This window comes from Moschus berezovskii, chromosome 17 (assembly GCF_049115385.1).
Source record: "Moschus berezovskii isolate FMDL1 chromosome 17, NW_MosBer_1.0, whole genome shotgun sequence".
Taxonomy (NCBI): domain Eukaryota; kingdom Metazoa; phylum Chordata; class Mammalia; order Artiodactyla; family Moschidae; genus Moschus; species Moschus berezovskii.
The window spans coordinates 25,178,307-25,202,446 of record NC_142476.1 but is presented as its reverse complement, the minus strand read 5'-3'; the positions used below and the strand labels follow the sequence as shown (position 1 = coordinate 25,202,446).

The window sequence follows — 24,140 nt, the reverse complement described above, 5'->3', positions numbered from 1 at the left end:
GATTGAATTTACAAGACTTAAGGTTGAATTGAATACTAATCTTAAGAAAAAATAAGAAACCTAATTTTTCTGAATATTCCTGTTTAGGAAATTTTTTAACCAATGATGTTTGCACAATATTTTTATTCCTATTGTAGCTGAAGTATATGTTACATTTTTTAAACTTTTGTGAGTATTTATAAATTGGGAAGGAGTAACTGCCTTTTTTACTTTATTTGAATCTTAGAAAATGACATACCTTAGAGAAAATAGTGTATGAAATTGACCTCAAAGGCTTCCACCACTCTTAACAATCAAACTGATATTTATGAGCAAACAAAACCATTTTTTTTTTGACATTGTTTGGTCTTGAAAATAAATTTGTCTGTAGAAATGGATTTCTCTTTTTAGGTATCACTCTTCTAGTACCATCTATCCTATCTACCCAGGAAAGATTTGTGTTGTTCATTATCTGGATTGAAAGTACCTGTAACCATTGCCTTAAGTTCTACTACTTTAAAAATTCATTGACATTGATATTTTGAAAGTTATTTGCAGTGATTATAAAACTTCTGATGCAAACATGGTATTCTTTTAATTGATTTGTTTACATAAGTGCAGAAATAGTCCACATGAGAGCCAAGACTGAAGTGAATAAGTAAACTGTGGCTTAATTACAAATTTGCTTTCCTTCCTAAGTTCCAACTGTCAGATACTGTATATTGATCTCAGTTGGAGATGGTACTGTGTTACTTCATTATACTGTCTCCTCTAATTATTCCTTTGACAAGTAAAAGCCTTCTCCTGCACTTCATGGAAAACTGAGATTTTACACTTTATGCGAAGTTATGCCTAGGGCTCTTAATGTTAGCAATATCTTGAGTCATCTCCAAAAAGACATTTATTCTAGTTTACTGTTTTGCCATCTATTAAGTCTAAATGTCTCTAGTGACTGTACATAACTTCTTTGTAGCCATAATAATCATTACCTAGATTGCTGCTGCTGCTGCTATGATTATCATTTTCCATGTTACTCTGTTTTTAAGATCACGTCACCATAGCAAATAGGAATCTGTTTCTTCAATCACAATGTTCAGAAATGCTAAAGGTACGTATATTTTAGATATAAAATGATGTTTTGAGCTAGAGGTGTAAATGTCCATCAGGTAATTTGTACTGGACATGTACACAGCTGATATACATAAATGAAATAAAGATTATGCTTGTAACCTCTACGTCTGTCTTTCAGGAAAGCTGATAAAAAAGGGATTTGGCCTGAATGAGCTATTAAATATTCATAACTCTGCCAAGGTGGTGAATGTTAAAGAGCCAGAGGCTGGAATATGGACAGTGAAGGTACTGTTATGTTACAGAGTCTATTTGTTGTTTTATTTTGATGTTGGCATGTTTTATAAAATATATATAATAGTTTATTTATATCTTCTCTAACGATCATGGAGAATGCTTTTGCTAAAAATCAATAGACGTGTTGCATTCTTCGGAGTTGTCTTGATCATATGAATTGATAGTGTTTGGTTTTGATGACCATGAAAGGGATCAGGACCACCATAAATAGACTTAAAATGCTCAGGTTGTTTTCCTGTCATCAAATCTGTAGATTGATTATATTAGCCACTGTCTGCCTCCGAAACACAGACGGAGCCAGTAGAGAATGATGTTTAGGGACATAGGCCCCAGTGTGGTACTGCCCTGGGTTTGAATCTCAACACCACTGCTTAAAAGCTGAAGTCCCTTAGAACTATAGCTTCTCTTGATTCTCTTTCTACCTCTTTAATAAAGGATAGCAGTATTAGTCCTTTCCTTCATAGAAGTGTTCTGAGAATTAAATGAAGATGATACAAATGAAGTATTTAACGTAGCTCCTGTTACAAAATAAGCACTCAAACATTGCTGGTTATTGGTGTTTAGTAGACCTACATTCATTGTGCGCTTGAACACAAAATGGTATTTGTATCTTAGAGTCACATTAAGTAGTATATGTTCATACTAAGAAAGCATTGTATTTTGGCAATATGGAGGAAAGAACATGTTTGCCTTCGAAATTCAGGATACCATAAATCTGAGATCTAGTCCTGCTGCAAATTATATGTGGGCCCCTCCCTAGTAGAGGCCGTGCATGGCTTGCCCATATTTCTCAGAAATTTCAGTGTGCTCTGGCCTACTTCCAACCCCAGGATCTGTATTTCTGTGTCTGAGAAGCTTTTTTTTTTTTTTTTTTTAAAGATAGAACAGGAGAAGGCTGTTCAGCTAGAGAATTAAACCCATCTAGAGCAGCTTTCACGCCCTGCAGGAATAAGCTCCAGTTGTCCACAGGGAGAGCAGGCTTAAAGGCACACCCTTGGTGTGCTGCGTGTATTACTCTTCCTCTTCCGTTAGAATCCCTAGTAACTCCTAAATGAACAGTTTACTCTGGAACACTGGGACAACTCAAATGAAGAGTCCCCTTGCATCATTTACTCTTTCACCATCTCAGCTTCCTGACATGATAAAAAGAAAAGAAAATGAGATCAATTGGCTCATTTCAAATTATATAGCTGCTGTGAAAGTACACGGAGGTGTTATACCATAGAAATTTTGCATGCTGTTTTTTTTTTTAAAGAAATACTTAAATTAACTTTATAAAATTAAAGAATAAAAGTTTTCAGTGTAACTCCATTTAAGTCCTAGAATATCAATGTTTCTTTTCCTCACAACTTTCAGTCTTATAAGGAAAATAAAATAGTAATATGAATATTTTGACATGAATAATATGGAATAGGGTTTAAGTAAAAGGGCTACGTGAAATAAAATTAGTAACTTTTATTGAATGGATCACAGTCTCATCTGCCCGTGTTATTATCCCTCAGTTCCTTGCACAAAGTAGTTGCCCAGTCCTTCCTGAGTGCATCAGATAGTCATTAATGAAGTGTCTTGCTGTTATATTTTAAATGAATGTGGCCAAATTTGATATTACAGTTATTTTGACCAACTTGCCCCAGACATAACTAGATTGAGTCTGATTTTCTGTGACCACAGTGGAAAGGAGTGTATGAAGTTCTGAGTCTCTGTATCGTCCAAACATTTTAATTTAAGCATGCTCTAAGTCAGCACTCTTGAGCTAGCAAATTCACTAAGGTAATCTGTTCTTGCTCTCTGACCAGTGACATTAAGTTGTCTGTTATTGACTTTGAGATGTGTACAAGTGACACCATTCTTCTGTATGATTAGCAACTGATTGTGACGTATTTGAAGCCATTTTATAGGTGATTTGGATTGCTACCAGTGGTATTTCCTCTAATAAAACTCTTGCCTAGAAGGGGGATATTTTACATGTCTTTTGTTTTTCCTTGTGCCTAACACACCTATTCATCCAGTCATCCATTCAATAAACCTTTACTGAGTGTCTGATTCTGGCCATGTTCCATGATACTTAATGGGCCCTAAGTACATCTTAATTGATCATTAGAACAGAGAGTCACTAAGGATTAATCTGTGAGTGAGGAAGGAGATAAGATGATAGGAACACTTTTTAGACAAGTCTCTAAACTTGGTCTCCTGTAATCAGGAAAACAATAAAAAGACACAATATCTGCTATCACAGTATTTTAAATTCATATCTAGTCATCATTAAAGAAGCTTCTGGTCCTGATGTTATACAATATCTGGTGTACGATTAGTGATATCCAAACAAAGGATGAGAATTACAGTGCAGGTAAAGATAATGAACTTCTTTTGTTCCTGAATGAAATACCGAAATGCTGTGTCAGGTTGGCGTAAAGGCAACTGAGCTGAATCTACTGACATAAATATTGCTGCTGACTTTGGATCTCCCTTTTGGATGGCTAATGAAGATAGCGTTTTACGCGTGTATTTTCTCAAGAGGAGAAACGTCTGAGATTAGACAGCACATCCCTGGTGCCATCTCTCATGCACTCTGCTATCTAAAAAGTATCCGCTCTATCAGTGGAATCACTAACAGCTTTTTTGAATGTTTCACATAACAGTTCTAATCTCGTGTAGAACACAGCCCATCTCTTATGTGACCTTAGCGTGGTATTCAAGGAGCACCAAATCGAGCCTCAACCAGTCTTTTCGGTTATCTTCCACCATGTGCCTTTCTACTCTAATCAAATATACTTTTGCAATGTCTCTCATCATCTCTTACCACATTCTCTTGGTCTGTGCTTTCTCTCATGCTGTTGCTTCTTTCTGGAATATTCTTCCTTTCTTATTTTATGTCTGTTTCATAACTCCCAATAATGCTCAGCTCAAATGATAACACTTGTATCAAGACTTTTCTCATCCAGAATATACTCTTTTCCCTCTGGCTTTCTATTGCAATTTTTTGGCACCTCCCTTTTGCATAATTTTTCCCCATTATGTCATGTTTATTTCTGTACAGGTTTTGGCTTCCAGTTTTGCTGTAGACCAGACTTGTTGCAAGTGTAGGCCGTAGTGCCTGGGAAAGAACTATATAAATATTCCTGAATAAAAATGAGTTCACTTATTCTGATGATATCCAGGGAAGCAGGCAGAAGCTTGGTTTAGTTTGGATCACAGTTGATGTACTGGCACAGAACACTTTATTATGCCCATGATTTGACTGTGAGAGTGGCAATTGCTTTTCTTCTGATTTCCCAATGAAACCCTGGTGATTACTTTTCTGTGATTTATTTGAACACTTTCACTGAACAGAGACAGTGAGTCAACTCATCAGTATAATTCATATAAGTAACCTGGATGTTTTAGCTCACCTCTGATGCAGGTGAAAACTTGCCAAAAAGAAGTAACTGAAATGGACCCCAAGTTATTATTACAAACAAAAGAGACAGTTGTTTGAGACCCCTAAATTTGTATCTGTAGGGAAGCTAGAAATTGTGGGTCTTTTTTCTGAGAAGAAGTGTAAATTTTCCATTCGGACAACTTAATTATACCTAGGCTATGTGAACATAACCGCATAAACTTTCAGGCCAGATTGTGTGCTCCGCTCTTTAAGGGAAACTTTGTTGCAGAGACATTAAATAATTGTCAGTACCCATTATGTTTAGTGGGTAGAGACTGTTGCTATTAGTCTAGGATTATCATTATGATCATGGGATGTAGCACATCCCCTGAGGTGTTTCCATTAAGTAAATTTGGATAAACTGTCCTTAGATCATCTCCCAAGTAGAGAAGGGAGTGTACCCAACCACATGATTATATTGAGATTCTGAGACTAGCAGAAATATTTCTGGTTGTAGATAGTTACTTTGGTTGCCAGAACCTACTAATGCATTTTCTACAGGAGAAGGATAGTTTTAGAAATGCTCAAATGGCATAAACTTATTAAAGAATCACAATAAACCTCGTCTAACAAAGGACCACACAAGTAGCATATTACCCTGGCCTCCAGTTATTCCCACCTGGTACCTCTTTTGAATAAGCAGTCAGACTACACCAGGTGTATTATTTAAATGGATTAGCTATGGCATTAATTCAGTGTTTAGGGTCAATGGAATGCTCTATAGTAGATTTTTTTCCTGGAATATTCCTCAATTATATTTGTCTGCCAATATCAGATTGTCAGTCAAATGGAATATTTCCTTTAAAAAATATGTTTACTTTTATTTATATTTAAATGGGTATGTGTGTGTATGTATATGTGAATATATACAGAATTTACATTTCTTTCCTTGTATCACATTTTTTAAAACAGTGACTAGTAAAATGATAGTATTTAAATCTAGCTGGCTTTATTATATCTTTTTGACTGGCACAACTCCTACCCCATGTAAGCTTCTCAATCAATATTTGATTAAAAGTGTAGTATTCTTTACTTTGTAAAGGATGGTATGTTATATAAGAGCAAATAATTTGAAAATAGATGGACATCTATTTTAAGATATACTGCTTATTATATTTTTGACCTTGAAGAAATTACCTAAACCTACCCAAGTCCGAGAAAAATAGGGGAAAATAATACCTCCTTAATATTGTCACGATTAAATTAGATATTGGTAAATGTTTAAACAGTTTCTGACACAAGTGGTAAAATTGAATTAGTTCTTCTCCAGACTGTGTATAAATAGTAAACTGTGTCTGTATTTTCTATCAATTCTAGATAGACATGAAGGCTTTACTTTATTTACTTTGGCTTATTTATTATTTTATAAAACACTGAAACTCCTTAGGAGAGAGAAATTAAAGCCAACTCTAGCAATCATAGTTTAATTCATTTATAACACGGCAGACTTCGCATTTAGTACCAGGATGTGTTCTCCCTGGCTTAATACAAGTTCATTCCTCACGGGTGTCACATGTTCTGTGAGGGCTGACAGGCTGCTCTGCTTCATATGCTCAGGAACCCAAGCTGATGGAGGTACCATCAGCTTAGAACATTGTTGCTGTTCAGTCCCCAAGTTGTGTCTGACTCTCCGCGACCCCATGAACTGCAGCATGCCAGGCCTCTGTGTCCCTCTCCGTCTGCCGAACTTTGCCCAAGTTCATGTCCGTTGAATTGGTGATGCCATCCAACCATCTCATCCTCTGTTGCCCTGTTTTCCTTTGCCTTTAATCTTTCCCAACGTGTGGCCTCTTTCTAGTGGAGGAAAAGACTGGGGAATATGCAGAGAAAAAGGAAGAGATTGTTTCACTTCTAGGATGAGATAGACATTTTTGTGAGTGACAGACACACTTCACTTCCTTTGTAACCCATCGGCCAGCACTGTTATCACGGCCTAATGGTTTTCTGGAGCTGGTTCATAAATGGTTCATAGAGAGTCAGTTATGTGCTTTCTCTTCCCAACTCAGTGACATCCTGTTGGGAGCTTGAAATCAGCCACTTGGTAGTATTTATATCACAGAATTTGGCAAATGTCCAAATTGGGGCTTTTTTTTTTTTCATAGAGAAGTTTACCAACACTCTACTAACCTGACTCCTCCGAAGTTGAGAGTGCATTTAGAAATTTAGAATGACAAATGAATAGATGGGGATATTATTGTTTTCTATGCCATAGGGTCCAAATTAACCCAGAGATTATGTCATCCTAGAATGTTATGCATCGACTTAGAGTATTGAACTTGGAGTAATTGCCATTTAACTTGCTGTATAAATCTAGGCAAGTGATTAGTTCTTTGAGCCCCAGTTTCTTTTTGGTGCTTAATGAGATACGTGTGAACATACTTAGATTAATAATCTAGAAATAATCTAGAAACATTCAATGAATTCTTGATGACTCTGGCATCAGTTGGTCCTAGGGAAATCTAACAGAAACCGCCAACGTGAAGCGTTTGTTGGCCTTATTATTAATGATGTTAATAAATTAATTTCAGCTTTTCGGCCGGAACCGCCATCTTCCAGTAATTCGCCAAAATGACCAACACAAAGGGAAAGAGGAGGGGCACCCGCTACATGTTCTCTAGGCCTTTTAGAAAACATGGAGTTGTTCCTTTGGCCACATACATGCGAATCTACAAGAAGGGGGATATTGTAGATATCAAGGGAATGGGTACTGTTCAAAAAGGAATGCCCCACAAATGTTACCATGGCAAAACTGGGAGAGTCTACAATGTCACCCAGCATGCTGTTGGCATCATTGTAAACAAACAAGTTAAGGGCAGGATTCTTGCCAAGAGAATTAATGTGCGTATTGAGCATATTAAGCACTCTAAGAGCTGAGATAGCTTTCTGAAACGTGTGAAGGAAAATGATCAGAAAAAGAAGGAAGCCAAAGAGAAAGGGACTTGGGTTCAGCTGAAGCGCCAGCCTGCTCCACCCAGAGAAGCACACTTTGTGAGGACCAATGGAAAGGAACCTGAACTGTTGGAGCCCATTCCCTATGAATTCATGGCCTGATAGGTGTAAAAATAAAGACTTGGACTTTAAAAAAAAAAATTAAAAAAAATAAATTAATTTCATTTATTAAACCTCCGTGTATTAAGTACCTATTGAATAGTATTTTATAGGTGATATATTTGATATAATTCTTGCTTTCAAGGGCTTTCTATGTAGAGAAGACTTGCAATATTTAATAGATGTCTTATGGCAAGCCACTCCAGTACTCTTGCCTAGAAAATCCCATGGATAGAGGAGCCTGGTAGGCTGCAGTCCTTGGGGTCGCTAAGGGTTCGGCACGACTGAGCGACTTCACTTTCACTTTTCACTTTCCACTTTCACACATTGGAGAAGGAAATGGCAACCCACTCCAGTGTTCTTGCCTGGAGAATCCCAGGGACGGGGGAGCCTGGTGGGCTTCTGTCTATGGGGTCACACAGAGTCGGACACGACTGAAGTGACTTAGCAGCAGCAGCAGCAGCCTTAAAAATAGATTCATCTGCAATATAGTTGACCAGGAAGATATCAGAAGAGCAACTGATTTTCCCTGGAGCTCTCCATGGTGCCTGCTCCATGGCCCTTCAGCCTGCCTTCCTCCTTCATTTCTTAAAGACCCACTGGCAGTTCAGAAGCCTACACTCTGGTCCATTCTGCTGCTCCTTCTCTCTCTCTCTTGTGTGGCTGCCTATTTATAACTAGAGAATGCCAGGAGGTATCCAGTCTGACCTTATCTTTGCCTCAACTCGGCTTACACTACAGCAGCCTCTGTATTCCTGACTCAGACCCTTCTGCAACTTGACCAACGTGACATTCTAACTCAGGGCAGTAATGTAACATATTATAAACCTTTATAAATAACATGAATAAGTAGACTGTTTAAAATGGAACTCTTAGAATTTCAGGTTAATACAAAGCCAGTTTGGTGTCTGTCTAGAAAATTTCCTGTTATACTTGGACCACTGTGAGGCTGCTTAATTTCCCTGTTCCTAACTACAAGAGCCATGAGGTGAGGATGCCTCTATGCGGAAGTGATACTTCTAGATACTCTCTGGTGGAGAGATGCTTTTTTGAGCCAAATTCTCACTTTATTACAGTGCACAGTTTAAATCTACATGATATAAAGATCAAATAGAAAAACATCAAAGCAGTGGGTTTTGTCATACTAATTTAATTATGTATGTTGAAAAATGGTACTAAGATAGCTAAAATAATTCAGAAGGGAAGAGAGGAGTAAGAAATATGCAGCTGGTCTTCCCCTCTATTTAACTTAGTCATAGATTAGCTAAATTAGCTAATTTTTTTTGCCCCTCCGAGGCTTTATCTTTTAATTTACCTCCAATCCCACTCTCTCCATAACACATTAGAACCCAAAGCCTTTCCCCAGTACTTCTGGGGTTTCCTGAAGGTTTACTTTGTTTTGGTCTCCCTAACCCTCCGATTTGTGTGTGTGTTGATTCTTATTTTTTATGCCTCCATGTTGGGTAAACCTCAGTCCTTCAAAATTTTCAGGGAAATCCAGTAATAAGACCGTTTTGTAAATTTAGTAAATTTGACTATAGATTTGGGGTTTATCTTGAAGTAACTTGTGTCCTTTTGCTCTCTCCGTGCCCTCCATTCTTCTTTTTTCTATTTTGTTTCTGCTTCTCTCCTGTGAATAGTCTCAGGAATTCCATATAGATACTCAGTCAGCCGTGTCTGACTCTTTACAACCTCACGGACACTAGGTTCTTCTGTCCATGGAATTTCTCAGGCCTGAATACTGGAGTGGGTTGCTACTTCCTTCTCCAGGGGATCTTCCCAACCCAGGAGATCAAACCCAGGTCTCCTGCATTGCAGGTGGATTCTTTACTGGCCGAGCCACCAGGGAAGCGAAATTCCATGTTACTCTTCTGTTATGTAGATCAGTTGGGTGTATTTCAGCCTTTACCCCCAAACCAGCATAATTCAGTTCATTGAAATGATTATGAGAGGCACGTGGTATTCCTGTGGAGGTCAGTTTCTGGATCCTCACCGAATTCACATCCCAGCTCTGCTACCCACTGCTTATCTGTGACTTTGAGCAAGTGAGTCTACCTTTCTGATCTGTGAAATGAAGGTAATAATACTATTATCTCAGATGGGCTTTTGTGGGGATTAAAGATGGTAATTTGCATAAAAGATTTAGCCTCCTGTATAGAATGCATCTTGTGTATGTTGGACTGTTCTCCTTTTTCCAGTTACTGATACATTTTACCATCATTATTCCTAAAGTCTTTTTGTTCCCATGACAATAATACTTGAAAGAGGGAGGTCAGCAAAGAAACAGACTATACTAATAGCTTACTTTAAGACAACAGATTAAAATAATAAATTGTTAGCACTTTCTCATGAAGATATTGAATGTGATATTTTCTGTTCCTAAAATATTGTCCAAGTATTATTGTAATTCTTTTAAGAGAATGATTCAAGAATAATAAGTGAGTATCAGAGGTCATTTTTAACTAAACTTAGTTTAAAATATTTCCTGGCATTATATTTTTAAACAATAATTGTGGTTTATTTGTGATATCTTTTGCTCCCATTACCCTGATTCAACCATAGTCATTGTGCATAAAAACTAACTCAGTTGAAAATACCTTTTACTTACAACTTTCAAATCCTATGCAGGGATTCCTACTCTTTACAGTATAATATATAAATAAATTATAATCTTCTTTAATTATGTGTCATATTTTTAGCTTTTCTCAGAGTTTACCTATGTCCTTATCCCCAGCCACTTTGTTGGTATGTTATTTGGATCAAGAGTAATTTATAATAATTTTGTAGAGATTGTAAGGGACTCCCTATGCATCAACTCAGCTTTATTTTTAATGTATTATTTACCAGCTGCTGCTGCTAAGTCGCTTCAGTTATGTCCGACTCTGTGCGGCCCCATAGACGGCAGCCCACTAGGCTCCCCCGTCCCTGGGATTCTCCAGGCGAGAACACTGGAGTGGGTTGCCATTTCCTTCTCCAGTGCATGAAAGTGAAAAGTGAAAGTGAAGTCACTCAGTCGTGTCCAACTGCAACCCCAGGGACTGCAGCCTACCAGGTTCCTCCGTCCATGGGATTTTCCAGACAAGAGTACTGGAGTGGGTTGCCATTGCCTTCTCCAATTATTTACCAGCAGGATACCATATTTTCAAACATTTGGGTAATTCCTAATTTTTCTCAGATATTAAGCATCACTTTAAAAAAACTTTTTATTTTGTATTGAAGTATAGCTGATCAACAATGTTGTGATAGTTTCAGGTGGACAGCCAGGGAACTCAGCCATGTGTAATACATGTATCCATTCTCCCCAAACTCCCCTCCCATCCAGGCTGCCACATAACATTGAGCACAGTTCCCTGTAAGCACCACTTTGAAAATGGATTTATTATCAGTTGGTTTGTGCTCAAAACACTTGGTAGATGGTTAGTGCTTGATAGCAGTCATTAGGGCAAGTTTGTATCACTTTTGCCCTTGATAACCTCTCAATGACCAGTGCATTTTCTTGGCAAAACTCTATTAGCCTTTGCCCTGCTTCATTCTGTGCTCCAAGGCCAAAGTTGCCTGTTACTCCAGGTGTTTCTTGACTTCCAACTTTTGCATTCCAGTCTCCTATAATGAAAAGGACATATTTTTTGGGTGTTAGTTCTAAAAGGTCTTGTAGGTCTTCATAGAACCGTTCAACTTGGGCTTCTTCAGCGTTACTGGTTGGGGCATAGGCTTGGATTACTGTAATATTGAATGGTTTGCCTTGGAAACGAACAGAAATCATTCTGTCGTTTTTAAGACTGCATCCAAGTACTGCATTTTGGACTCTTTTGTTGACCATGATAGCTACTCCATTTCTTCTAAGGGATTCCTGCCCACAGTAGGAGATATAATGGTCATCTGAGTTAAATTCACCCATTCCAGTCTATTTTAGTTCACTGATTCCTAGAATGTCTATGTTCACTCTTGTCATCTCCTGTTTGACCACTTCCAATTTGCCTTGATTCATGGACCTAACATTCCAGGTTCCTATGCAATATTGCTCTTTACAGCATTGTACCTTGCTTCTATCACCAGTCACATCCACAGCTGGGTATTGGTTTTGCTTTGGCTCCATCCCTTCATTCCTTCTGGAGTTATTTCTCCACTGATCTCCAGTAGCATACTGGGCACCTACCAACCTGGGGAATTCCTCATTCAGTATCTTAAGAGGAACTCAAAAGCCTCTTGATGAAAGTGAAAGAGAAGAGTGAAAAGGTTGGCTTGAAGCTTAACATTCAGAAAACAAAGTCATGGCATCTGGTCCCATCGCTTCATGGGAAATAGAAGGAAAAACAGTGGAAACAGTGTCAGACTTTATTTTTTTGGGCTCGAAAATCACTGTGGATGCTGATTGCAGCCATGAAATTAAAAGACATCTACTCCTTGGAAGGAAAGTTATGACCAACCTAGATAGTGTATTAAAAAGCAGAGACATTACTTTGGCAACCAAGGTCCGTCTACTCAAGGCTACAGTTTTTCCAATGGTCGTGTATGGATGTGAGAGTTGGACTGTGAAGAAAGCTGATCGCCGAAGAATTGATGCTTTTGAACTGTGGTGCTGGAGAAGACTCTTGAGAGTCCCTTGGACTGCAAGGAGATCCAACCAATGCATTCTAAAGGAGATTGATCCTGGTTATTCATTGACGGGACTGATGCTAAAACTGAAGCTCCAATACTTTGGCCACCTCATGCGAAGAGTTGAGTCACTGGAAAAGACTCTGATGCTGGGAGGGATTGGGGGCAGAAGGAGAAGGGGACGACAGAGAATGAGATGGCTGGATGGCATCACCGACTCGATGGACATGAGTTTGGGTGAACTCCGGGAGTTGGTGATGGACAGGGAGGCCTGGCATGCTGTGATTCATGGGGTCGCAAAGAGTCGGACACGACTGAGCGACTGGACTGAACTGAACCTCTCAATAGCTGTTTTATCATAGGGGACTTTCTGAGCAACATGGCAACTAACAGCAATAGATGATGTCAGTGAAAAAAATCTAAATCAACTCATAATATTGACTATTTTGTTTTCCTTGACAAGAGACTAGTACACAATAGTATTTTCAGGAAAGTTTCCATTATCAAGGCAGTTGAACGTAGACTTCTCAAGGTTTTATATCGCCCTGTAGGAGATCCTCGATTTAAAATTGGATTATAATATATGGTTTCCTTTTATGTCTGTTAATTCATAACACATTTTCCTTTAGAAATAATGGAATAAGTATACTGAGACTTCTGCACTTAAACATACAGTATTTTGTAAGCCCTATTAAAATGAGTCATGATAATTAGGAACATCATTTATGCTAAGAATACAACATATATTTTGAGAAGATGTAATTTTTTTCCTTTCCCTTCACTTTCATTTTCTTTCCTTTGAGTTTCTGCAGGTTCTGCTCAGTGAGGAATATGATTGGTAGCAACAGGGACATACATATCTCCTCATCTTTTCTGTACTCATTGCCACATGAGTCACAGTGATTTAGGGAAAACTCTGTGATTTGCTTCCCTGGTAGCTTAGACGGTAAAGCATCTGCCTACAATGCTGGAGACCCAGGTTCGATCCCTGGGTTGGAAAGATCCCCTGGAGAAGGAAATGGCAACCCACTCCAGTATCCTTGTCTGGAAAATCCCATGGTCTGAGGAGCCTGGTAGGCTACAGTTCATGGGGTCGCAAAGAGTCGGACATGACTAAGTGACTTCACTTTCACTTTCTGTGGTTTTCAGAGCCTTGTAGCCATATATTTCTACATATTCAGTTCAGTTCAGTTTAGTCGCTCAGTCGTCTCCAACTCTCCGTGACGCCATGAATCACAGCACGCCAGGCCTCCCTGTCCATCACCAACTCCCGGAGTTCACTCAAACTCATGTCCATCGAGTTGGTGATGCCATCCAGCCATCTCATTCTCTGTTGTCCCCTTCCCCTCCTGCCCCCAACCTTTCCTAGCATCAAACTCTTTTCCAGTGAGTCAACTCGTCGCATGAGGTGGCCAAAGTATGGGAGTTTCAGCTTTAGCATCAGTCCTTCCAATGAACACCCAGGATCGATCTCCTTTAGAATGGACTGGTTGGATCTCCTTGCAGTACAAGGGACTCTCAAGAGTCTTCTCCAACACCACAGTTCAAAAGCATCAATTCTTTGGCTTAAATGCATAGTCCTAGACGCCACTGACCAGTAAATTTTGACTGGAGCTTGGAGTCTGTATTTTTACTAACAACTCAGGTGATTTTGTGTAGGTGTAGATGTAAGTGGTCCTCAAATCATAATTAGAGAGATGCTGAGGTAGCGGCTCACTCTGACTTACCCTGCCCTTGGGAGACAATCTAGCACAGTGGAAAAGAGCTCAGAGTCTGACCTTTGGGTTAAAACCTGACTTCTGCAATGTTAGGAAAGTTGGAAACTTTGTGAACTTGGGGAAGGTATTTAATGCTTCGGTGCCTCTGTCTGTTTGTCTGTGCCGTGGGGCTAATGATAGTATCTACCTTATACAGTTGTAATGAAAAATAAATAAGCCAATGTATGCAAAAAGTCTGGACACAAAGTGCCCAGTAAATGTTAGTGTTTTGTCCTGTGGCCCTAATCCAAATTATTTATTATTTATGCACATAGAGGTGATTTCAGCTCTCAGCTATTCAATATCTTGTTCATCTCCTTTAGGAGGTTTTAACCGAAGTCCAACTTAGTCCGTGCTCCTTTAATATAGGTATTTCTTTCTACCTTTTCTATAATTCTATCACTGTGTTTACTGTATTGTACTGAAGATTTCTCTTCCTCCATCTGACTTCCTCACTGGCCAGAAGCTCTTAGAGAAGGAGGACCTTATTTTTTCACTCATCCTTGTATCTCACGAACTGAGTGCCTTGACTGGGCACTGCTGAGCTGAAGGTGCTGGTCTAAAAGCTAGTTGATAATTGACTCTTGTGCTTGTCCTGGCTGTAAGGAAATATTTTCCATAATAGAACCTGGATGATGTTAAGGGGAGAAGATTTAGTCATTCATTTATTTCATGAATATTCATTTCTTGAACATCCACCATGTGAATCAAGTCCATTCACTATGACTGTGCCTCTCTATCTTTTACCACTGAGCATGCAATACAATACTCAACTGTATAGGCTTTAGGCCCTGGATATGTATTACAAAACTTGGATAGAAGTTATGGAGTCACAGTTACGTTCAAAACACCCAGATAAAGGCCACAGTGAGTGGACATCAAGTCTAACAGAACGCTCTGCGGTTTCTAATACTGGTTAGTGTTTAGTGTGACCAGCACCCTGGATTAACTGCTGATGGAATTTTTCATTAAACATTTTTCAGACGTCTAGCACTGGAAGGCACTCTGTTCGCATCACTGGCCTAAGTACTATTGATTTTCGAGCTGGTTTTTCCCGAAAGCCCACCCTGGACTTCAAAAAAACAGTCAGCAGGCCAGTGCAAGGTTTGTATGTGTGTCTTAGCTCAACTGGCATAGTAGATATTGAAGTGCAAAGTATTTCTCAGACTTGTGGTTTTGTAATTTTGTAGTTCTTCAGTAAAATTGGGAAACATGGCATCTTTATTTGAAGTATGATTGCACTCCTGTCGCAGTCATTGTTTCTTGAAGTATGGTCCAAAGACAGTGATATTGAGCTCACATAGGGAGCTTATCAAAAATTAAGATTCCTGGGGCCTACCTCAGATCTCCTGAATGAAAATTATAGACGGTAGGTCCCAGTTTTGTTGTGTAGTCACTAAGGCACATCCAGCTCTTCTGCAACTCTATGAGCGGTAGCCTGTCAGTCTCCTCTATCCATAAGATTTCCCAGGCAAGAATGCTGGAGTGGGTTGCCATTTCCTTCTCCAGGTCCCAGGAATATACACTTTAACAAGCACCTCATTGATTCCTATACTTACTAAACTTTGAAAACTGCTGACCTAGATCTTGGGACTTTTTCTTACTAGCATCTTACTTGCCTGTTGTCAAGGTGACAATATAGAGTGTGTATATGTATAGTTAAAACACTGAAGATATCACATAGCATTATATGTTCCGAGATGAAATTATTATTGATTTGAAAGGTGCTTTTTCACCTTATTTTTATTCATGCAAGAAGATTTCTTGTTCTATAGCTGAAAAGAAGGCTTAGTCCTACTGTGACTTTAAATTTTTTTTTTTATTGTTTTTATTTTTATTGCTTCAGTTACTATGAGGATACAGAATAATATCTTTAAAAATAATTATATAATACAAATATATTATACAATATTCATAATTCTAATTTTCTACATATAAAGGTGATTAGATAACTTAAAAGTTATTATCTATGGTTTCCTGTATTTCTCTGGTCATAAATAAACTGTCTTTTGTGTAGAAAAGATTCCACAGCTGGGCCACAGTTTTGGGCACAGCCTGTAGTACTGATACGTATGATCCTGGTTACCTGTTGTTATAATACAAAGCTTACTTGATAGATAACCTTGGGTGCATATTACTTATAAATGCTAAATTCTTTCTCTTGTAGGAATACCTACCTATGTGCTGCTGAATACTTCGGGAATTTCCATCCCAGCTAGAGTAGATCGTCTTGAACTTTTGAGTATCTCAGGCAGTTCTCTTAAGACTATTCCTGTTAAATATTATCCTGATAGAAAACCTTATGGCATATGGAATATTTCTGATTTTATACCACCAAATGAAGCTTTCTTTCTCAAAGTAACAGGGTATGATAAGGATGATTTTCTCTTCCAGAGAGTGTCAAGTGTTTCCTTCTCTAGTATTGTTCCAGGTAAGATGTCACTTTATTCATCACTGGAGTATTGATAGTTTAAGGGGTTTATGTGGTCCTATAGGTAGAAAATGGACTCTAAAGTCAAAAATAATATCCTCACATTATTACTGAGTCACTGTGGAAAATCATTTACACATAGGTAACAACTTTTCTTAACCATAAAAAAGACATTCAAAATTTCATATTAAATCGCACCGATTTGTAGATCTGAGAATCTCAGTAGATTCTAAATCTGTAGATCTTAGAATCTTACTTCAATCAGTGTAAGAACTTGAACTGGCAAATTCTGATGCTCTTCAGTTCAGTTCAGTTCAGTTGATCAATCGTGTCCGACTCTTAGAGACCATAAACTGCAGCACGCCAGGCTTCCCTATCCATCACCAACTCCCGGAGTTTACTCAAACTCATGTCCATCAAGTTGGTGACAACCACCTCATCCAACCACCTCATCCTCTGTCCTCCCCTTCTCTCCCGCCTTCAATCTTTTCTCAGGGTCTTTTCAAATGAGTCAGTTTTTTGCATCAGGTGGCCAAAGTACTGGAGCTTCAGCTTCAGCATCAGTCCTTCCAATGAATATTCAGGACTGATTTCTTTTAGGTATGACCGGTTTGATCTCCTTGCAGTCCAAGGGACTCACAAGAGTCTTCTCTATCACCACAGTTCAAAAGCATCATTTCTTTGGCACTCAGCTCTCCTTATAGTCCAACTCTCACATCCATACATGACTACTGGAAAAACCATAGCTTTGACTAGACAGACCTTTGTTGGCAAAGTAATGTCTTTGCTTTTTAATATGCTGTCTAGGTTGGTCATAACTTTTCTTCCAGGGAGCAAGCGTCTTTTAATTTCATGGCTGCAGTCACCATCTGCAGTGATTTTGGAGCCCAAGAAAATAAAGTCTCTCACTGTTTCCATTGTTTCCCCATCTATTTGCCATGAAGGGATGCTCTTACTCCCCATAAAAAGCCTGGTACTTGTGTTTAATGTTTGATTAAGCTGTCTAATTTGGCTAAAGTTTATATATGATTATCAGAAACCTTCTATATAATAATCAATTCAGTTCAGTTCAGTCGCTCAGTCGTGTCCGACTCTCCGCGACCCCAAGAATCACAGCACGCCAGGTCTCCCTGTCCATCACCAACTCCCGGAGTTCACTCAATGTGATGCCATCCAGCCATCTCATTCTCCGTCGTCCCCTTCTCCTCCCGCCCCCAACCTTTCCCAGCATCAGAGTCTTCTCCAGTGAGTCAACTCGTCGCATGAAGTGGCCAAAGTATTGCAGCTTCAGAGTTCATTGTAAATAACATGATCAATTTGCCTTTATTTGGTTAGTTGGCTAGTTAGTTAGTAGGCTAGTTACTTATATGTGCTATTATTTCTGAATGCTGATGACTGAATTTGACCAAAACTTTAAAACTGTGTGTAGCTCAAACCATGGACTGACACAGATATATATCTGTCAGTTCAGTCACTCAATTGTGTCTGACTCTTTGTGACCCCATGGACTGCAGGATGCCAGGCTTCCCTGTCCATCACCAACTCCCGGAGCTTGTTTAAACTCATGTCCATTAAGTTTGTGAAGCCATCCAACCATCTATATCTAACAGATATAGAAAGATTGATTCTAATATTGTCCTACTGGATGGAGCAGTAACAATTTATCATCGTATAGAAGATTATCATTTGAGAAATTCAGGAACAACCCTATTGTTTGATGCTGAAAAAAGGTCATAGTAGAACCAACCTCAGTATTTCCTCATAGACAATATTCAGAGTTAGTTGCTTTAGCCCCTGAATTGAATGCTTAAAAAAACTATTGGATTCTTAAGAAATCAATTTTTTCATTCTTTTTCTGGAAATAGTTACCCTATGAATTCAATTCTAAGTTATGTGTGTTCTTATTAAACTCTCTTCTACAACTGATGATGCTTTGTAACTTATTTGGTAATTTTGTTTTCTATCTTGCTGGTACAAAAAATATATATATATTATGCCTTAAAATCAGTGGAGTCATAGATTCAATGAGTACTTTCTGGAGATAATCCAGAAATTAATAAACTTGGAACAAAGAAAAATAATTAAAGTGATTTTTAGTGATTTAGATTAATTGGAATGCAGAGAATTTGCTGGAGTAGTTTAAGCATGAAGCTTTTGAATGGATTAACAGGAAGTACCAAATATCATTGTGACCTTCTTGCCCATGTTATTTTTTTCCCAGATGCTCCGAAAGTTACAATGCCTGAGAAAACCCCGGGCTACTACCTGCAGCCGGGCCAGATTCCCTGCGCTATTGACAGTCTTTTGCCTTTTACCTTGAGTTTTGTCAGAAATGGAGTTACACTTGGAGTCGACCAGTATTTAAAGTGTGTAAATGCTGCTATTAGTAATATTTTATAGCATGAAACATCCAAAATACAGATATATACTTATGTTAGTGTACATATTCATTATACATTCTTATTTGCTTCATAGTCTTGGAGTATAGCACTGAGCAAAACAGACATGATTCTGTACCTTTGTGGAGTTTATATCGTAAAGAAGGAAGACAGAAATAAATGATAAGTATTCTATGGTAATATAATAAATGCTGGAATACATTTAAGAGTTGATTGCAGGTTTTATAGGATCTGAATTTTATAATTTGAGGGTCCTTTGATAAGACAAAGAATACAAAATTATGAATACAAAGTTAGGTACTGAACCTTGTAGGAGCCTTTGCAAATGAAAGACCCTGAAGTTTAAAATTCAGTGGCTTGAGGGTAAATATGTCTCTGAATCTGATTTAAAGTGTTATGATAAGTGAATCTGATGTGTTACAGTAAAAAGTAGAGCAGGTTATTTCAGGCGCATAATTACTGGTTGGTGGACAGCATGTGATTTTGGCCAAGTTGCAATTTTAAAATTCATAGTAGAGACATTTGAGTAAGGACCTGAACATGGTGAATGAGATGGTCCTGCAGATATCCAGGGAGGAGTGTTCACATACCAGGAACAATCAGTGCAAGCGCACTAAAGCCAGAGTCCACCCGGCATGTGGGAAGAAAGACAGGAAGGAAGCCAGGGTAGCTGGAGCCCAGGGAGCCAGGAGGAGAAGGGTGAAATGTGTGCTGGGATGCTGTCAGGAGACATAAGAGACTGCGGTTTCATCTTTGGGTGGGTAAGATCCCCTTGAGGAGGGTACATGGCAACCCATTCCAGTATTCTTGCCTGGAGAATCCCATAGACAGAGTAGCCTGGAGGGTCACAAAGCATCAGATATTGCTGAAACGACTTGGCACACACACACACTGCAGCCAGAAATCAATGGGAGTGGGCTAGAGGACACCAATGTTCCTTGAGAAGACAGGTGAATTTTCTAGACAAATTGAAGTCCTCTAATGATAAACATTAAGGAGGCCTTGAAAACTAGAGGATGATTTCAGGAAAACTTTTTTTTTTGTTTTTAAGTTACTGTAAAACAAACTACATTTAAGGAGAAAAACTCTAAGTATTATTTTATAAGACTTTCACACTGGTAACTCAATATTCACATAAATAGCTTCTGTAACATGTTAAGTTTTGACAAATCTTAGCTTATACAATCTCCTCATGGGGTCATTTAAAGCAAAAGCTGTGGCAAGAATGTTTATCATACTTGAGACAGTTTTCCATTAGGTAAAGATTGGACTTATTATTTCCTGCTACTTTCTTAACATATGTCTTGATGATTTCCTTAGCTGCGTAGTTAATAACCAGCAACATTAGCTGACCAAGATATCAAATGACAAAGTTACATACCTAACTGATGAAATCAAATAATTCTGCTTTGGATTTAAATAGTAACATTTCTGAAAGATACTTGAGATTCTTTATAAACATTAATTTATTAATTTCACACAATTCTTCTGAGGTAAACCACAAGGATTCTTTCTTGCATTTTTCTAACTCTGTGGCCCAGAGATGTGACATGCCTTGCTGACATTTGTTAAATTCTTTAGATGTAAGAATCTAGAGACAAAATTGGGCATGGGTGATGATGGATTTGATACTCTAATCCCAGTTAACTTGCACATCTCTGCCCTAGATTTCCTAACAACTCCAGATGTATGACTGGATCTTTGTTATGTGAGTCACGATGGTTTCTAGGAGATGTGGGAGAGAATTAGTTTCCATTAGCAACAAGATTCATTTCTAACTGACGTGTTCCTTCCCCTGTTCCAAAGGCCGTTCCTTCAAAACTTTTTATTGTGGCCCTACAATCTTAGTGAGCTTCCCTGGTGGCTTTTATGGTAAAGAGTCTACCTGCAATGCAGGAGACCTGGATTCAATCCCTGGGTTGGGAAGATGCCCTGGAGAAGGGAATGGCCACCCACTCCAGTATTCTTGCCTGGAGAATTCCATGGACAGAGGATAGTGCCTACTGATAAGGCTACATAAAAAGGAGAATTGTTTTCATGTAATAATTTCATAAACAAGATAGGAATAAATATAATACTAAAGAATATTCTCTAAGCAACCCATACACTGGTTACGTGCTTTTGAATAAATTACTTGTCCTTCTCCTTGGATCTCAACTTTCTTGTTTTTAAAAAAGGACCCTAAGACTAGAAGAATTTCCGCTTTCTATTCTGAAATTTCCATGTTTCTTAAGTTTTTGAGGAATCCTAACGTATACTTGGCTCTGAAGTAAGAACTGCAGAAGGCACAAAAAATGTGTGTAATTCAAACTCCTACCTTCCTGGAACTTACCAGTACGTTCTAGATAATGGCATTTATAAACTTGGGCTTAGCATACTGCTCTAAAGCATTCAAGATGCATCTTAGATGATCAGCGCAGCAAAGAGTAAGACATACTCCATTTTCTTCTCAGTGTGGCATTAAGGGCCACTGACACCTAATGCAGAGACACTTGCGAAAGGAAACAATATTAACTGAAGTACATATTCTCCATTTCAAAAATATATGGAATGGTCGTCTTGTTTACTTCCTCATTTTCCTGATGGCAGGAACCTGTGTTTTGACTTTCTCTTAAAAACTATAGGTTAGTGGTAAATGTACATTAAGAGCTCAATGAATTCTTTATAGTGATTTGGTGATGAGTACCATTTGGTTGAATTGGGAGGGCTCTGGAGTTATTACTGTGAGGAATATATCTTGTACCATTTTCAGCTTCAGTGAAGGTGTCTTGACTCTGCAGTGGGTAATTTTATCCATATCTTGAATGTTTAAAAATGTTGTAAATATCTATGGATGATTATAAGAAAAAATATGAAAATATTTATGACAATCATATTTTAGAACAATATAATGCTTATTTTATAGGTTATCGGAATCATTTAAATAAGAATTAAATGGCTATTACTAAGACATTTCCAAACAAATTGAAGTGTTTGAGGATGTGTGTGCTACAAAGCCCACTTTACTGTAGCTCACCAGGCTCCTCTGTCCATGGGATTCTCCAGGCAAGAATACAGGAATGGGTTGCCAGGTCCTTCTCCAGGAAATCTTCCCGACCCAGGGATTGAACCTGGGTCTCCCACATTGCAGGCAGATTCTTTGCCATCTGAGCTACCAGGGAAGCCCTGCTAGAGGGCAGAGTATGGATATTTATTAAATGAGTGAATATATAATATAGGAAAAGGATTTATTTTAGCTAAATGACAACTTTGACTATAAAACTGATTTTTTTTTTTTACCCATTGTATACATATATTGAACCAGATATGGTAAATAGTCTTATGTGGAGCTTATAGATAAGAAAGTTAAAGAGAATTTATCTTTTTGAGAACCAAAAATTCTATTTTCTACCTTCATACTTGTTAATTACCTGGTTCAGTTGCTTTGGCTAATTCCCACTGAAAATGACCAAAAACTTAAAAAAATAGGGGAAGGAGAGAAGATTTAAGGAGAGTTTTTCTGCCAATTTTTAAAAATCTTATTTAATTATTTTGACCTAGTCAGAGAATATTTTCCTAAAGAAATTTATAGTCTCCATAACTTGACAGGCACAGACTGTATTTCTAAACAGCAAAGGTAGGGGCCTGATCAAAAAATAATAGTAGAAAGTAGACATATGAATATGAAAAAAGTGAGAATTAAAAGTGATAAAATTATTGACAGTTTTTTTGAAATGACTTTTGAGAAAAATTAAAGATGTCTCCATGATATTTTCTCAGTAAAAAAGGTTCATTCTTCTATCCACAGCCTCTTTAAAGTTCTTCTCGCATTTGGAAATGATTTCTCTTGTTAGAACCTAGGAAGATCAATAGAAAAAAAACAAAACCAAAGTTACTGTCTTTGTTTTTTGCTCATATTAGAGAAGCTTCCCTTTCTACTTAAAATATAAGAGGTGTATAGTTTTAAGCTACAAAGAAATCTGCAGTTTAATCAGTTTACTTTCTTTAAACTGTTTTCTTTATTCATTTGAATGAATAAAACAAATAGTGGAATCGCTGCTTTCAACCTGGTCTTGTTTTATGGTAACTAAGCATGGTTCTGTTTCCTTACTCCAGAGAATCTGCCAGCGTGACCTGGGATATTGAAGAGGTCACTCTGTCTGATGAAGGCTCCTATGAGTGTGTTGCTGTCAGTGGTGCAGGGACTGGACGAGCACAGACGTTCTTCGATGTGTCAGGTGATTATCACTAATTGCTTGGCAGTTGTCTCAGTATCAATGCAGGTATAGGAATGGGATGTTTGCTAACCAGGCTTTGCTGTGTATTAACTGTGTGACCTGCCTTGGACAAGTTACCTAAGAACTCAGTGCCTTGGTTTTCCCACTGGAAAATGATGATAATAGCAGCAATAGTCTCTTTTTTCCTGGAGAAATTATGAGGATTAAATGAGAAAGTATATGTTCAGCACTTAGAATAGAATCAGGCACATAGAAACAACTAATAGACATGAGTTTTTAAAATTATTGTTGTTGTTGTTGTTATTGTAGGGGTTTAATATTTTGAAATCCCCATATGACTCTCTCCTTTGAGAAAACAAGAAAGAGATCTATTCTTAGAATAGCAAGGTTCAACTTTCCCTTTCTCTTCCCATATTTATAATATGCAAAGTGCTTTTGTGAGTGGATTCTGACATCTGAGTTGAAGACAATAAGTATCACATTCAAAAACAGAGGACCTCAGTAATTACAATATTGGTATCGAGAGGGACAGAAGTCATGCTAATTAATTTACATTTAAATAGTAAGCTTCCTATAAATGCTTCCCTGGTGGCTCAGAGGGTGAAGCATCTGCCTGCAATGTGGGAGACTTGTGTTCGATCCCTGGTTCGGGAAGATCCCCTGGAGAAAGAAATGGCAACCCATTCCAGTATTCTTGCCTGGAGAATCCCATGGACAGAGGAGCCTGGTAGGCTACAGTTCATGCGGTGGCAAAGAGTCGGATTCTACCAAGAAACTTCACTTTCTTTCTTTTCTTTTCCTATAAATAGACAAGGCTCTGATTATATTATCATTTTCCCTCCAATTTCCCAGAATTCTTGAGAAACCAAAACAATTACCATATAGTATCAGTGATCAAAATTAAGCCACCTACTAAACATGTAGTGGAAT

The 24,140-nt window shown here is 38.2% G+C and overlaps 1 protein-coding gene and 1 pseudogene across 5 annotated transcripts in view; both read left to right on the top strand.

Moving 5' to 3' along the window:
* The window catches only part of HMCN1 (hemicentin 1), a 540,326-nt gene that overhangs the window by 201,708 nt on the left and 314,478 nt on the right, over positions 1-24,140 (top strand). For all 5 annotated transcript variants that reach the window (XM_055419093.2, XM_055419092.2, XM_055419094.2 and 2 more), the window contains exons 6-10: positions 1,229-1,335; positions 15,147-15,267; positions 16,331-16,594; positions 18,816-18,960; positions 23,089-23,210. In XM_055419093.2, coding sequence (XP_055275068.2) covers positions 1,229-1,335; positions 15,147-15,267; positions 16,331-16,594; positions 18,816-18,960; positions 23,089-23,210 — 759 coding nt within the window. The remainder of the gene's footprint in view (positions 1-1,228; positions 1,336-15,146; positions 15,268-16,330; positions 16,595-18,815; positions 18,961-23,088; positions 23,211-24,140) is intronic.
* LOC148775094 (large ribosomal subunit protein eL21 pseudogene) lies at positions 7,289-7,860 on the top strand (annotated as a pseudogene).